The sequence below is a fragment of the Rasamsonia emersonii genome, assembly GCF_000968595.1.
Source record: "Rasamsonia emersonii CBS 393.64 chromosome Unknown ctg1118621760680, whole genome shotgun sequence".
Taxonomy (NCBI): Eukaryota; Fungi; Ascomycota; class Eurotiomycetes; order Eurotiales; family Trichocomaceae; genus Rasamsonia; species Rasamsonia emersonii.
The window spans coordinates 1-13,945 of record NW_013562815.1 but is presented as its reverse complement, the minus strand read 5'-3'; the positions used below and the strand labels follow the sequence as shown (position 1 = coordinate 13,945).

The window sequence follows — 13,945 nt, the reverse complement described above, 5'->3', positions numbered from 1 at the left end:
GAACACGGGCGAGATGCCCATCTCGTCTGGTGCGCAGCCTGCCACCTGCGTGCCTACGAACCGTCCGATCGGCTTCAGCCCGCGGCTCTCGGCCCAGGAGCGGCGCGCGAGGATGACGGCCGATGCGCCGTCTGAGATTTGCGATCTGTATACAGTCAAGTAGTCAGCGTTGGCTCTGAGATACTGGGGTTGGGTACAGACGAATTGCCGGCCGTGCTGCCGCCGTTCTCCTTAAACGCCGGCTTCAGCTGCGACAGCTTCTCCAGCGTCACGCCGTGGCGGACGCCCTCGTCCTGCGTGACCAGATGCGTGCTCTCCTCCTTAGTCTCCTCATTGATCTTGCGCGCCGTGATCGGGACGATCTCCTGGTCGAAGAGCCCGTTCTTCTGCGCCTCGCTGGCGCGACGCTGGCTTTCGACCGCGTACTCGTCCTGGTCGCGGCGCGAGATGCCGTACCGCTCAGCCACGTTCTCCGACGTTATGCCCATGGGCAGCAGGCAGTCGCGGGCATCCTTAACAGGCGACTCCTTCAGCGTGGGCGACACGTCGACGGGGATGCCGCGCGTGCCGTAGTTGCGCGTCATGCTCTCGACGCCGCCGCCCAGGCCGACATCGATCTGCCCGGCCTTGATGGCGTGGGAGATGTGCGTGATGGCCTGCAGACTGCTGGAGCACTGCCTGTTGACGGTGTGGAAGGTCGTCGAGTTGGGGAATCCAGCGGCATTGAGGGCCATGCGCCCCGTTTTGGCGAAGCCCAGCTCCGCCAGCACGTTTCCGATCAGCACGTCGTTGACGTCGCCAGGCTCGATCTTGGCTCGTTGCACGGCTGCTTGCATGACCTGCAGCTCGTCAGCATTCCTTCATGTCGACATGCAGGGCCAGACGCACCGGCATCAGAATCTCCTCAGGCCACGAGTCCTTGAAACCGCCCTTGAAGGCGCGGGCAATGGGACTCCGCACGGCGGACAGCACGACCACGTCGTGGGGGGTTTTGCGCAGGACCTCGCGGGCAGCCCGGGTCAGCATAGTTAGAAATGCCAGAAAGAAAAATCCAAAGAAAAGGGTATATCTGGTGGAAGAAAAGAGTAAGAGAGAAGCAGCAGAATTGGCAGAAGTAGTAGTAGCAGTTATAGCTTCACTTAGTTAACCAGGTAACAGACTAGAGCTGCTGTGGGGTCATGCGGAGTCGAATTAAAATTAATCTCTAAACGTCTTAATTTTAACGAAACTAATGTACTCCGTACTAGTACTGTTACCAGACAGAGACAATTGACAGATTGCTGTATCTGGATGACGATTCCAGCTGGGGAGTATTCTTTTTTTCTACAAAAATAAATAAATAATAGAAATAAATAAGTTTGCATCAATGTCTACCATTTTTTCATAGCTAGTTATAGCTAGTTATAGCTATTATATACTACAGCATCGGCTTCAAGTCGTCCGCCACCTTGAACGGCGCCGCCGTCTTGCTGCGCACCTCGTCTACCGTCACGCCGTCGGCGATCTCGCGCAGCGTCAGGCCCTCCGTCGGGCTCACGTCGAACACGGCCAGGTCAGTGATGATCTTCCACACGCAGCGCGGTCCCGTCAGGGGGAATGTGCATTCGGGCAAAATCTTGGGGTTGCCCTTCTTATCCACGTGCTCCTGCAACGATGTCAGCTCCAGCCATGCAGAGAGAGAACCGAGAAGACAACACATACCATCGTCACAACGACTCTGGTCCGGCTGGGGTTCGCCACCAGGTCCATGGCGCCGCCAATGCCCTTGACCTTGCCCGGCAGCATGAAGTTGGCCAGATCTGAGCGAGTTAGCTATGGGAAATCAAGCAGACGCGTAGGCAGACGCACCTCCGTATTGGCTGACTTGCAACGCTCCCAGCATGGTGAGGTCGATGCGTCCCGATCGGATCATGCCAAAGCTCTCGTGAGAACCAAACACCGATGCCCCGTTCGTCAACGTCACCGTCTCCTTGCCCGGGTTGATCAGGTCCGGGTCTTCCTCGCCCGGACGCGGGTAGGGTCCCAGACCCAGAATGCCGTTCTCCGACTGCAGAATCACCTCGATGCCCTCCGGCAGGAACGCCGGAGCCACGAGTGGCATGCCAATGCCCAGGTTGACATACATACCGTCTTCGAACTCCTTGGCCGCCCGCTTGACGATGCGTTCGCGTCGGGCCGACGCATCATCGGATCCTGCACCCGTCAGCCACAAAAATCCCCAGCGATGTGACGAGCGAAGGGAATCACCCACCAGCCTGGAGCAGGTCGTTGGGGTCCTTGGCATAGGTGAGCTTCTCGATCTTCTTCGGCTCGGTGCTCTTGATCACTTTGTTGACGTAGATGCCCTGCAGATGGATCTCCTCCGGCCGCAGCTCGCCCACCTCGACCAGCTCGTCTGCCTCGACAAACGTGACCTTGGCGTTCTTGGCCATGGCCTCGTTGAAGTTGTTCATGGCCTTGCGGAACTGGCAGTTGCCCAGCTTGTCGGCCTTGTGCACCTTGACGAACGCGTAGTCGGCGAAGAAGGACTCTTCCAGGATGTACGTCTTGCCGTTGAACACGCGGGTCTCCTTGGGCTTGGACATCTCGGCCACGGTGCCATCCTTGTTGTATCGCACCGGCAGCTGACCCGTTTGGACTGTTTTTCGTTGTCAACCCTGGTCCGATCAACCCGGACGTAGGACCATACCGATGGTTCCATGACCAGCAGGCGTGTAGAAAGCAGGCACTCCAGCAGCACCGGCGGCGCACTTCTCCGCAATGGTGCCCTGTGGGGTGAGTTCCAGAGCCAGGTCGCCTTCCAAGTACATTTTCTCAAACACCTTGTTCTCGCCGATGAAGGAGGCGATCATCTTGCTAATCTGCCGGGTCTCGAGCAATTGTCCTGCCAACACCACGCGTCAGAAAGCAGCTCGAGCAAAGGAGGATCATCAATCAGGCTGCTCACCCAGCCCCACGCCCGGCATGCCGGCATTGTTGGAGACGACGGTGAAGTCTCGCAGGTCGGGACGGTCGCGCACAGCGTTGATCAGGGTATTGGGCACACCGGAGAAGCCAAAGCCTCCAACTAAGATCATGGACGAGCCCTTCAGGTCTTTAATGGCCTCCTGGGCGGACGGCACGATCTTGTTGATGGCCCGTCGCGTGGTGGTGACGGAGAAGCTCCGCCGCCATAGCAGCGGGCGAAACAACGCAGGACCAGCCTTGGCCTTCATCCCGGGAATATACAGCAGCTTGCTGGGAGGAATCAAGAGAGAGAAAGGAAGGGAGAAGGCATTGCTGCGATGGAAATAATTCGGGCTCCGGGGGGTCTCGTCATTGGCCCTTTGCAGTGTCCTTTTCCGCCGGCGACGGACCCGTCGAGCTTCGGCAAAGCGATCGGCTGTGAAGCTGGACAGCGCCTCCACAATCACCCCACAGGCGCTATATCGGCTGCTAACAGAGTTGCTGGTGCGTTACTTGGCTCTGCTGTCTTAGCTTTCGGAACGTACCCAAGGCAATTCTGGCCCCACTGCTGTCCGCGGTGTACCAGCGAGATAGAGTTGAGATATCCGGTAATATCACAAATCTCTATTGGGGAAGGACTTGTTTCGATCCTAAGAAAGCAGTATAGTTCTGACAGAGAGAAAAAAAATAAGAGAAAAAGAAGAAAGCAACTTGGAAGAATATGAAGATGCTGTCTGAAGATGCTGGTTCCCTTGTGCTAAGTTCCTAACTGGAATGTATTCTGTCACCTGACCACGACCAACCACAGCTGCTCTGTAGAAACCAAATCGGTCACCAAATAAATCAATCAACACGTTGATCACGACAGCTGATACTTCCATACGTCTGATTTTATGGACTCGAACTGCATTCAACGCAATTTACGGCCGTTAACCAGTCGAGTCTTCGAATACTGTTACACGATGCCATGCAGGTTCCGCTTTTCTCTGGCGATTCTGTTCCTCCCCGGAGGATCTCTCGCTGTCCTCCAGTGAAGACGGCTTACCCCACGTTCTATGCTCTTTGCAGAGCTACACCTGCAAGCTGTAGGTAGCTCGATAGCTACCTCATAGCTATAATAGCGCAATGCACCAATTCTTCGACTGTACCATTCTTCTGGATTGATCGCTTTTCCTCCTCCGTGAAGACATCATGGCCGCAAAACCAGTCTCCCCCACGCCATTGCTGTCCGAAAAACATTCCGGCGTCCCTGCCAGGCTCTACGACAAGGCCCAGAAGGCCAAATCCCTGATCTTCAACCTCGCCACCAAGGTCCAGGATCGCCGGAAACGACCGCCCGCCATTCCGCAGGGCATCGAGAAGGCAAAATTCTTCGAGGCCATCGACGAGCTGTCCCGTCAGCTGGGCAAGGAAAACGTCGAGATTGTCGAACAACCGCTGAAGGATGGATGGTATGGAGGATCCTGGGGTACTTTTTTTTTCTTTCAAAGCTAACGCGGCTGATCCAGGTATATGGAAACGTTAGTACCGACTGACCGATCATCGATGATCTTCAGCTATTGACAAGCATAGACCCCAACACGCACGACGCCATGCACATCCTCGACGAAGAAGAGTTGGTGGCGTCCGCCGTCGTCTATCCCGGCAGCACCGAGGAAGTCCAGAAGATCGTCCTCTGGGCGAACAAGTACCGCATTCCCATCTTTCCCATTTCCATCGGGAGAAACCGTATGTCCCTACCTTTAAGATGAATTATTCTTCTATGATTGCTCATTCTTTCAGTTGGCTACGGCGATGCGGCCCCCGGGTCCCGGATCGGTGGTGATCGATCTCGGACGGCGGATGAATAGGATCCTCGATATCAATCCCGACGACTGCACCTGTCTGGTCGAGCCGGGCGTCACGTTCTACGCGCTGTACGAGGAGATCCAAGCCAGAGGCCACAAGCATCTGTGGGTCAACGTGCCCGACTTGGGCGGTGGCTCCGTGTTGGGCAACACGCTGGATCGCGGAGTGGGATACACTGTCTACGGAGACCGTATGTCCTCTTCGTCGCTGTCTCGAAAGAATACTGACGTCCTTGCAGACTGGGCCTGTCACTCCGGCCTCGAGGTCGTGCTTCCCACCGGCGAGGTCATGCGAACGGGCATGGGCGCCCTCCCGGGCAGCTCGAGCTGGCAGATCTTTCCATACGGGTTTGGTCCGTATCCAGAGTAAGTGCTGCATATCGACCTTATGACGATCAATAAGCGCTGACGAAAGAAGCGGCCTGTTCTCGCAATCCAACTTTGGAATCGTGACCAAACTGGGAATGACCCTGATGCCGAATCCTGGTGGCTACGAGAGTTTTGTACGTATTCAATTGAGAATATGACCTGACCACACTTCTAACTGTTAGTCAGCTGTATGCATTCCCCAACGAAGCCGATCTCGCGCCTCTGGTATGTATTTGATAGGTTCCTGCACTGTAACGTAGACTGATCGACAGGTTGAAATCATCCGTCCGCTGCGGATTTCCAACATCCTCGAAAACGTCGCCCAGCTGCCACACGTCGTCCAGGCGATCGCCCTGACGGGCAAGCCGCGGAGTGCCTTCTTCCAGGGCGAAGGCCAGATGACGGACGAGATGGCGCGGCAGATCGCGCAGAAGGAGTTGAACTACGGCGACTTCACATGGCTGTACTACGGCATGGCGTACGGGCCGAAGGAAATCCGGCAGTATAAGCTGGACATCATCCACCGCGAGTTCATGAAGATCCCCGGGGCGCGGCGCATCGACCCGGCGACACTGCCGCGGGACGACTACTTCTGGTCGCGCGACCGGATCGCGGCGGGCATCCCGGACCTGGAGGAGCTGCGGTGTGTGAACTGGTACCCGAACGGTGGGCACATTGCGTTCAGCCCGGTGTCGCCGGTGCGCGGGGCGGACGCGATGGCGCTGTGGAAGATCGCGCGCGGGCGGGCGGCCGAGCACGGGCTGGACATCTTCCCGGCGTTCTGCGTCGGACTGCGCGAGATGCACCTGATCGTGGAGGTGGTGTACGACCGCACCGACGCGGGGATGCGCAAGCGGGCGCTGGCGTGCATGCTGGCGATGATCGACGACGCGGCGGTGCAGGGCTACGGCGAGTACCGCACGCACCTGGTGCTGATGGACCAGATCATGCGCACGTACAGCTGGAACGACAACATCCTGCTGCGGTTCCACGAGCGGCTCAAGGACGCGCTGGACCCGAACGGCATCCTGGCGCCGGGCAAGTCGGGCGTGTGGCCGGCGCGGTATCGCGGGCGGCGCTGGGAGATGAGCGGCGAGGACGAGCGGAGCGAGGGAGAGGGCGTGGGCGTGCAGGGGTTGACGAAGCTGTAACCATTACTCGAAAAGTTGAAGGAATTGAGCGGTTCTTATGCTTTTCTCTGGTAGAGAGAGTTAGGGTTAACCGAACCAGCTATGACGTAGGTATATACAGGCAGTCTTTAATAGTTCTTATTCACGCTGAGTTATGGCACCACAAGCTCCTGATTCTATCTATCTATCTATTTCATTCCATTCCATTTCATTTTTTTTATTTTTTATTTTTTTATTGTCGTTTAACCTCCATCAACCATGACAATAACAATCAAATTGAACCAAATCAACACAATGAGTAATTGCAAAATATAACATAATACAATAAAATATAAAAACTTCACTCAAAGTAGACTCTTACCTATTTTTTTATTTCTGCAGGTAGTAGTCTCCTGATTGCATTACTGTACAGACAGAGTGATGGACTGTAGAATAGTCTTAAGAATGTGGGGTCAAAAACAAGTTTAAACTAAACCCACACAAGTAGTTACAATACACATTACCTAGGTACCTATTGAATGGATGCCTTTAGTTAGGTACCCAAGTTATTTACCTATGTTAGGTAAAAAGTGCCTAGGGGTCTTCGGCTTCTGGTTGTGGGGCCTCCGCTGGATAATACAGTTCCTAGTTAACTACTGTTGTTACTTACTACTACTTACTACTACTTTCTACCGTTAACTCCGACAGCGTCAATGCACGACTGTACAGACACTGGCGGTCATTGAATAGAATAAAACCGAATAGATTGTCTTTTTGCACTCTTTTACAGTTTTTTTTTTATTTCTTGCTACTAAGAGAGGACCTCTAGCAACAACATGCGGAGTTCTTCCCTACGACCGCTGCAGCGGCAGCTGGCGGCAATTGGCAGATCCTACTACACATCCATATCTACAGCGAGTCCCTTACGAAGGTCTTGCGCAAGTAACAGCTATGGCTGTGGCTGGAACAGCGTCTCTCGCATCTCCCGGAGAGGCATCTCATCTACGCCCGCTCCTGGCACTACGGAGAACAAGAACAAGAAGCTGCCGCTCGCAGGCATTCGCGTGCTGGACATGAGTCGCGTGTTGGCTGGGGTGAGTTGCTCTCTCGAGTAGATATCTCGTTGATATTTCGCTGACGACCCACAGCCATATTGCACACAGATACTGGGTGATCTCGGGTAGATATATATTAAATAATGTACTGGCTGAATCGAGAATGACAGCTGCTGACTCGTCAGAGCGGAAGTCATCAAGATCGAGCATCCGGTGCGAGGCGACGATACCAGAGCTTGGGGGCCGCCGTTCGCAGAGTACAAGGACGGGAGAGAAGGCCCTGGCGAGAGCGCTTACTATCTTTCCGTAGGATGCATCCTCCAGACTGACGACAGACAGAAAAAGCTGACTTGATATGCTACCAGGTCAATCGCAATAAGAAATCGCTGGCCCTCTCGTTCGCCCACCCCGAAGGCGTCGAGATCCTCCACCAGCTGGCCAAGGACTGCGACGTGCTGGTCGAGAACTACCTGCCGGGCTCGCTCGCCAAGTACAACATGGACTACGACACCATCCGCCGCATCAACCCGCGCCTGATCTACGCCAGCATCACTGGCTACGGCCAGACGGGGCCGTACCGCAACCGGCCCGGGTTTGACGTCGTGGTCGAGGCCGAGTTTGGCCTGATGCACCTGACGGGTTCGCGCGATGGGCCGCCCGTCAAGGTCGGCGTCGCCGTCACCGATCTGACGACGGGCCTGTACGCCTGCAACTCGATCATGGCCGCGCTGCTGGCGCGCGCACACACGGGCGAGGGCCAGTATCTGGACGTGTGTCTGAGCGACTGCCAGATCGCGACGCTGGCCAACATGGCCGAGTCGGTGCTGGTCAGCGGGAAGCGCGATTCAGGGCGATGGGGGACTGCGCATCGTAAGCAACACCCTCTACCTAACTTGGCCCAGCCTAGCCCATACTAACGAGGACAGCCTCCGTCGTCCCCTACCAAGGCTTCAAAACCGCCGACGGCGACATCTTCATCGGCGGCGCCAACGACCGGCTCTTCGGGATCCTGTGCGACAAACTCGGACGACCAGAGTGGAAGAGCGATCCCAAGTTCGTGACCAACAACGCGCGCGTGCGCAACCGGACCGAGCTGGAGGGGTTAATCGAGGCCGAGACGAAGAAGCGCACGACAAAGGAGTGGCTGCAGATCTTTGAAGGGAGCGGAATGCCGTACGCGGCTGTCAACGATGTGCTGGATACGTTGAACCATGAGCATGGTGAGTCGCTTGCAGCCAGCTAGCAATATAGCGTTCCGTCTTACTGACAGGTATTTTCCAGCACAAGCACGCGGCATGGTCCAGGAAATCGAGCACCCCGTGTGCGGACCCATCAAGGTGCTCAGCCCGCCCGTCAAATACTCGAGCGCGACCCCGAGCATCCGGTCTCCGCCGCCGATGCTGGGCGAGCATACGGACGAGATCTTGAGGGAGGTAGTCGGGCTGAGCGAGGAGAGGGTGCAAGAGCTGCGGGAGAGGGGGGTTGTTAGGTAGGTCATTCGTTAGAAGTTGCTAGTAAGTCAGTCAGTCTTCTGCATCTAAGGCGTCTTCGTCTTTGTTTGTGTCCTGTCCTGGCATTCTTTAGAAACTCTTGTACAGTGTACAGACAGTCGATTATATATATATATATACCATAGGAAGAAGGAAAGCATGTCCTTAAGAGGAAACCAATTAAACAAAAAAAAAGGACTCTCATATCGAACAATTGCTTGACCGCTAGCCGTGGCTGATGTGCCACTTCCACTCATATGTAGGATCATCTTTATCTCTCTTATATTCTTTATTTCTGCTCCTTCCCTTTATCCACAGAGATCACTGCCCATTTAAACTCTATATGGCAATTTATTGCCCATAATAATCGATTATAGCCATAATTCTACGTACTAGTGGACCCGTGTACTGTTGAAATTCTTAATAAAGTACTCGTTCCGCCATTAGAGCGTAGTTATTAGTGAATTCTCAGTATGCCTAGTTGTCACTCATATTCTGAGCTTAAACCGACATTTCTATGTTGCTGCTAAGAGAATTAAAGTACCTCTTCAAGTTTGTATTATTTAAAATTGGATGCGTATATTATTTATAACGGTTTCACCAGCATATCTATAAATATAATGGAGGTCAGTGCTGTTGGTATTACAACAACAACCGCCCCTGCAGCGGTCACTGTTTCATCTTATCCTTTTTTTTTGAAATTTGGGATTTTTGGAGCCTGGATTTTTTTTATGGATCGGGTGAGGGAAGGAAAACGTTGCGTTAAAGGCGATGTTTTACTTCAAACTTCGGGGTCACATTCCCTGGCGCGAAGCCCCCATGGAGAGTCGAGACAATATTAACGCGGACCAAGTCATCACAGCGTACCAACAGTTCTCCGCGATTCCTGCTACAGCATGCTTTCTCCCTTTCGAGTGTTCTTTCTTTTTGCGCAGAATCTCCTTCGAAATCGAGACTGAAAACAAAACAACTAGATGAGAAAAGAATGAATGAAAATGACACGCTTGCCACCCGAGATCATCGACATTATACTTGATCATTTGAACTCCCAACATGACTACGACACATTGTTTCAATGTGCACTCGCATCTCGACAGTTGGCAGAGCTTGCGCTGTCGAGGATATACCAGGAAACTAGACAACTCTGGAGATAAGAGGCTTATTATAAGAGCTATTTGGCTAATGTTGACGGATAGGTTGGATTCCATATCTGCTGGAACGTCCAGAGGACTAGAAAGGGACAGCCGTCTGTGTCTGTAACGTACATAACTAAGAAAAATGGACAGTCTAGGACACTGCGCAAGCGGCAACTGATGTGGCGATCGATCATTCTGTCCACCTTCATTAATGAGACATATCTTCCGTATTGTAGTTACATACGCTATCTTGATCTGTACGATTTGGATGAACTGGTGCGAGATGATGAATTCAAGACATCTTTTCAAGAGTGAGTACAAAGCAAAGACGAAGTGCGAAGATGTTTCCATACTCAACAAGTTGCAGGGAATTCTTCTCTGGCAAGCTTGGGACCATGTTATTATCCGGTAATGAAAGTGAGCCACAACTGTCACCAGAGGAGGAGGTTCCTTTTTCACAGTGGGTCTGTGAGAGAGCTGGATCCGGTAAGCTGAAGAACATCACCCAAGTGCAATATCGACTCTTTGTAGCTTACTTCAACTTTTGCTGACTCGATTATTGCAATCATGGCGACTGCAACATCAATAAGAGAACTATCATATGACGGTGGGTGTGACTACAAGAAGAGCTGGTGGAATTCTAATGACTATTATCAGTGTCCTCAACGACTCTTAAGGAATGGATGTGTCACTTGCCCTGCCTTGAGGCATTATGGTTACAGTCCGGCAAGTCTCTCGATCAGAGCGTTGAAGAAAACATTAATCAATACTGTCCACAATTCAAGAAGCTTGTGGTGTATAAATGGTATTATTTCAGCTCCATTTCATGTCTACAACTGGCATGCTGATAGTGGATCTACAGGAAAGATGTAACTGAGGGCTCTGCAGAAAGGGACTCGGAACGTTTCTTGAAAGGACTTCGCCTAAACACATTAGAGTATTTCGAGATTATCGATTGGGCAGAGTTTGGGCCTGCTTCCATGGTCGCCCTCAGCTCCCACTTTGGTTCCCTTGTGGAACTGAGGTTGAAAAACTTTTGGCTGGAGCTCGTTCGGCAACTTTCACTGCTGGATCCACCTGAGAAGCTGGAAGTCCTCACAATTTATGAATCTTATGGAGAGGATGATGAGCTCGCTTCTGATTTTGGTCGATGGATCGGCGCATGCAAGAGTCTGCGACGTTTGGAGATCCACGTGTTCTTGAATGAGCCGTTGGTGCTTGCCAACGCTCTGAATAACACAGAGCTGTCCTTGGAGGCCCTTATCGTACCGGACTATGTTGACTCTTGCACAGTCGAGGAAATCGAAGCGTTTCACGAAGCTCTCGCATCTCAGCGCAGTTTGAGAGAGCTCAATATCAACGTCGACGTGTTCGAGGTCCCCGACAGGCCTGTGAACCCGGCCACACTTCTTCGATCCCTGCAACAGTTAACCGAGCTGCGGAACCTCGATATCCAATGTGTATCCCAAGAATTCACTCAGGATCAGGTTGTGACGTTAGTCTCTTGCCTGCCTCATCTTGAGCGACTAGCGATAGGCGGCACTGGATTCAACGACAGCGTCTGGAAGGCACTACTATGCCTTTCCAATCTGCGCTATCTCAAGATAGCTGCTAGAAGAAATCGTTTCACCGCTCAAGGAATCCTCGATTTCATTCGCGGATTGGAGCCTCAGAATCGAAGATTCCACCTCGAACTTGGATATACTCGAACAGAAGGCAACATCACAGAAGAGGATCAAGTCACCATTCGAGAGGAGTTGTCGCGCCGTTTAGATGGGAGTTTCAAGACTTGGTAAAGCCGCGTGCGACGTTAGGAATGATATTGTCGGCACCTAGAATGATCTTAACCAGTGCTAGTAAAAGCATTGATCCTATCCCCATCCCTCTTCACATGGACCACCCATCCAATCGTAAAGTATTATTATTCCTTTTCTTTTGGTCGCAGCACTGCCTCAGTCTGGCTTAGGCATGCCTCCAGCCCTATGTAGAACGGGAAAGGAATTCGGACAACCTGGAAAAATGTTTGGTATACATATATATCGAGATGAAGCACACATTTACGAAAGCTGCCGCAGTACGCTCGAGGAGCGTTGATGTTAGGTCTGAATCAGACCAAATATCAGACCGTTCAGTTCGGCATAGGTAGAAAATAAGCTCCAGGTAGGTACCTAGATAGAAATTTAGCACCAACCGGAAAGAATCCTCTAGCCATGCCGGGCTTTACCTGTAAGCCCACTATAGAGGTAGTTAGTTATTGAAGGAAAAGGGAGAAAGAAAGCCTTGATTTCTAGGAGTAGTTGAAGCGAGGGCAACCAGACTAACCCGAAGAGGTTGTCTTCCAATCGTTATTACGTAATAAAGCTTAGTCATATCATTCCTAAAACGGCTTAGTGCCTGACTGTTTCCTGAAAAGTACCTAGGTACCTACTTCCTGACATGCAGCATATCGCCTTATTCTTTATCTCTTGGGCTGTTTTCCATCGGGACATTATGTTTGTGGTTGCTTAGACAAAGCCTCGCTTCATCTATAGCGAGTTGGTAGAGCTTCATTGACCTCAGTTCATCTTTCTTCCACTATTGTGCCGAGACATCGTTTACTGGTGACCCATATTTACTGTCAATTACCTCAGTCAGCTCTCGTTGCTGTCAAACTTTGTCTCGCAGCACATGAATCTCACCAATACAACACTCCTTGAACCCATTTATCGTCTATCGCAAGGATGAATGGTACTGTATGTTAACAATTCTTGAAATCGTTTTTCCTGTCTTTGCTTCTTGCACTGATGATGACGACGTTCAAGAACCCCACAATCACGAATAAGAAGGACATACCGCTTATGGTGCGCAAGTTTCTTCAGTCAGAGGCTACAGGAAAGACTGTTGAGGATTATTCAGCCATTGACTCTGATGATAATACCTTCAAAATCGAATACTACTTTTTCTACGGCACACTCATGGACCCCTCAATCCTGGCCAAGGTCCCGAAACATCCCAGTCGAATCGAACCTCGCCCCGCCAAGATCATAGGGTACAGCACCAAGTTCTGGGGCGATTACCCGGCCCTGATAGACGGTCCGCCTGGAAATCCGGTCTGAGGCATGGCGTGCGAGATACGGTCGCAGACCGAGCTCGATCGGTTGATTGCGTACGAGACACGGATGTGCCGCATCAAGGCATGTTTTATTCATTTTGAGGATGATGACTCGACGGTCGTTGGCAATACCTTTGCTTGGAATGCAGATAAGGGACTTTTGAGGGATGGGACGTTTGATTTGAAGGATTGGTTGATGAAGCAGAGGGAGCTGAATAGAGAAGGTTCTTCGGTGTGATGTGATGATACTTCAAATAGAAAATTAATGACCGTAATGTCTAGGCTGGTTGATCTATTGTAAGCTTTCCAAGAAGCTGAGAAGGGAGATCATGATAAGTTTGGAGAACAGTAGAGCAGTAAGCCAGCCTAAGAAAAAAAACCCCTATTCATTTCATTTAGTCTACTACTCAAGGAGTACTCGGCCAAACCCAGCGTGATCAGCCACTACGGGAACAAAACTGAAATTGAAATTTCGGTTGGCCCTGCATTTATCTTTTAATATATCAAATTACAACTTTTATGTATACACAATACAATACAATATGTACTCGTCATCATATGTGGTGCTCCTGCTCCTACTACTGCTGCGACTGCTGCTGTTGCTGCTGTTGCTGCCCAATATTAATATCCAAATCCCACATCGACCCCTGAAACAGATCCGTCATGTTGAGATCAAAGTTCGTCGCTGATGCCGATCCTCCCGGCCACTGCGGATCGTCCAGCCCGCTGAGGTTCATCATCAGTAGCGGAGAGTAAGAGTAGTAGTGCGGCGGCGGTGGTGGTGGTGGTGGTGGGAGCGGATCGGAGTCTGGTGCTGCTGCTGCTGGTGCATTGCCAGTGCTAGTGCCACTGCCACTGCCACTGCTAGTGTCATACGCAGGATATCCGACACGAGGGACAGG

At 52.0% G+C, this 13,945-nt stretch overlaps 6 protein-coding genes across 6 annotated transcripts; 4 read left to right on the top strand and 2 right to left on the bottom strand.

The window, feature by feature from the left end:
* Positions 1-1,026, bottom strand: T310_8217 (Acetyl-CoA C-acyltransferase; the record flags this gene model as incomplete). Its single annotated transcript, XM_013469005.1, has 3 exons — positions 1-145; positions 202-839; positions 889-1,026. Coding segments are annotated over 3 exons (921 nt in total), but the record flags the coding sequence as incomplete, so codon positions are not given.
* Positions 1,027-1,417: 391 nt separating this feature from the next.
* T310_8216 (3-oxoacid CoA-transferase) lies at positions 1,418-3,215 on the bottom strand (the record flags this gene model as incomplete). The annotated part of the gene is made up of 6 exons (XM_013469004.1): positions 1,418-1,645; positions 1,702-1,799; positions 1,849-2,193; positions 2,252-2,638; positions 2,690-2,884; positions 2,948-3,215. The coding sequence occupies 6 exons, from the start codon at positions 3,213-3,215 to the stop codon at positions 1,418-1,420; spliced, it is 1,521 nt and encodes a 506-aa protein (XP_013324458.1).
* A 922-nt stretch (positions 3,216-4,137) lies between these two features.
* Positions 4,138-6,313, top strand: T310_8215 (Vanillyl-alcohol oxidase; the record flags this gene model as incomplete). Its single annotated transcript, XM_013469003.1, has 7 exons — positions 4,138-4,414; positions 4,519-4,616; positions 4,729-4,984; positions 5,033-5,159; positions 5,197-5,296; positions 5,349-5,387; positions 5,423-6,313. 7 exons carry the CDS (start codon positions 4,138-4,140, stop codon positions 6,311-6,313), a joined length of 1,788 nt encoding a protein of 595 aa, XP_013324457.1.
* Positions 6,314-7,107: 794 nt separating this feature from the next.
* Positions 7,108-9,038, top strand: T310_8214 (Alpha methylacyl-CoA racemase; the record flags this gene model as incomplete). The annotated part of the gene is made up of 5 exons (XM_013469002.1): positions 7,108-7,365; positions 7,692-8,196; positions 8,253-8,546; positions 8,608-8,815; positions 8,963-9,038. The coding sequence occupies 5 exons, from the start codon at positions 7,108-7,110 to the stop codon at positions 9,036-9,038; spliced, it is 1,341 nt and encodes a 446-aa protein (XP_013324456.1).
* An 831-nt stretch (positions 9,039-9,869) lies between these two features.
* T310_8213 (uncharacterized protein) lies at positions 9,870-11,748 on the top strand (the record flags this gene model as incomplete). The annotated part of the gene is made up of 5 exons (XM_013469001.1): positions 9,870-10,072; positions 10,189-10,263; positions 10,320-10,438; positions 10,610-10,757; positions 10,815-11,748. 5 exons carry the CDS (start codon positions 9,870-9,872, stop codon positions 11,746-11,748), a joined length of 1,479 nt encoding a protein of 492 aa, XP_013324455.1.
* A 924-nt stretch (positions 11,749-12,672) lies between these two features.
* On the top strand, positions 12,673-13,047 carry T310_8212 (Uncharacterized protein; the record flags this gene model as incomplete). Its single annotated transcript, XM_013469000.1, has 2 exons — positions 12,673-12,684; positions 12,754-13,047. 2 exons carry the CDS (start codon positions 12,673-12,675, stop codon positions 13,045-13,047), a joined length of 306 nt encoding a protein of 101 aa, XP_013324454.1.
* Positions 13,048-13,945: the final 898 nt, after the last annotated feature.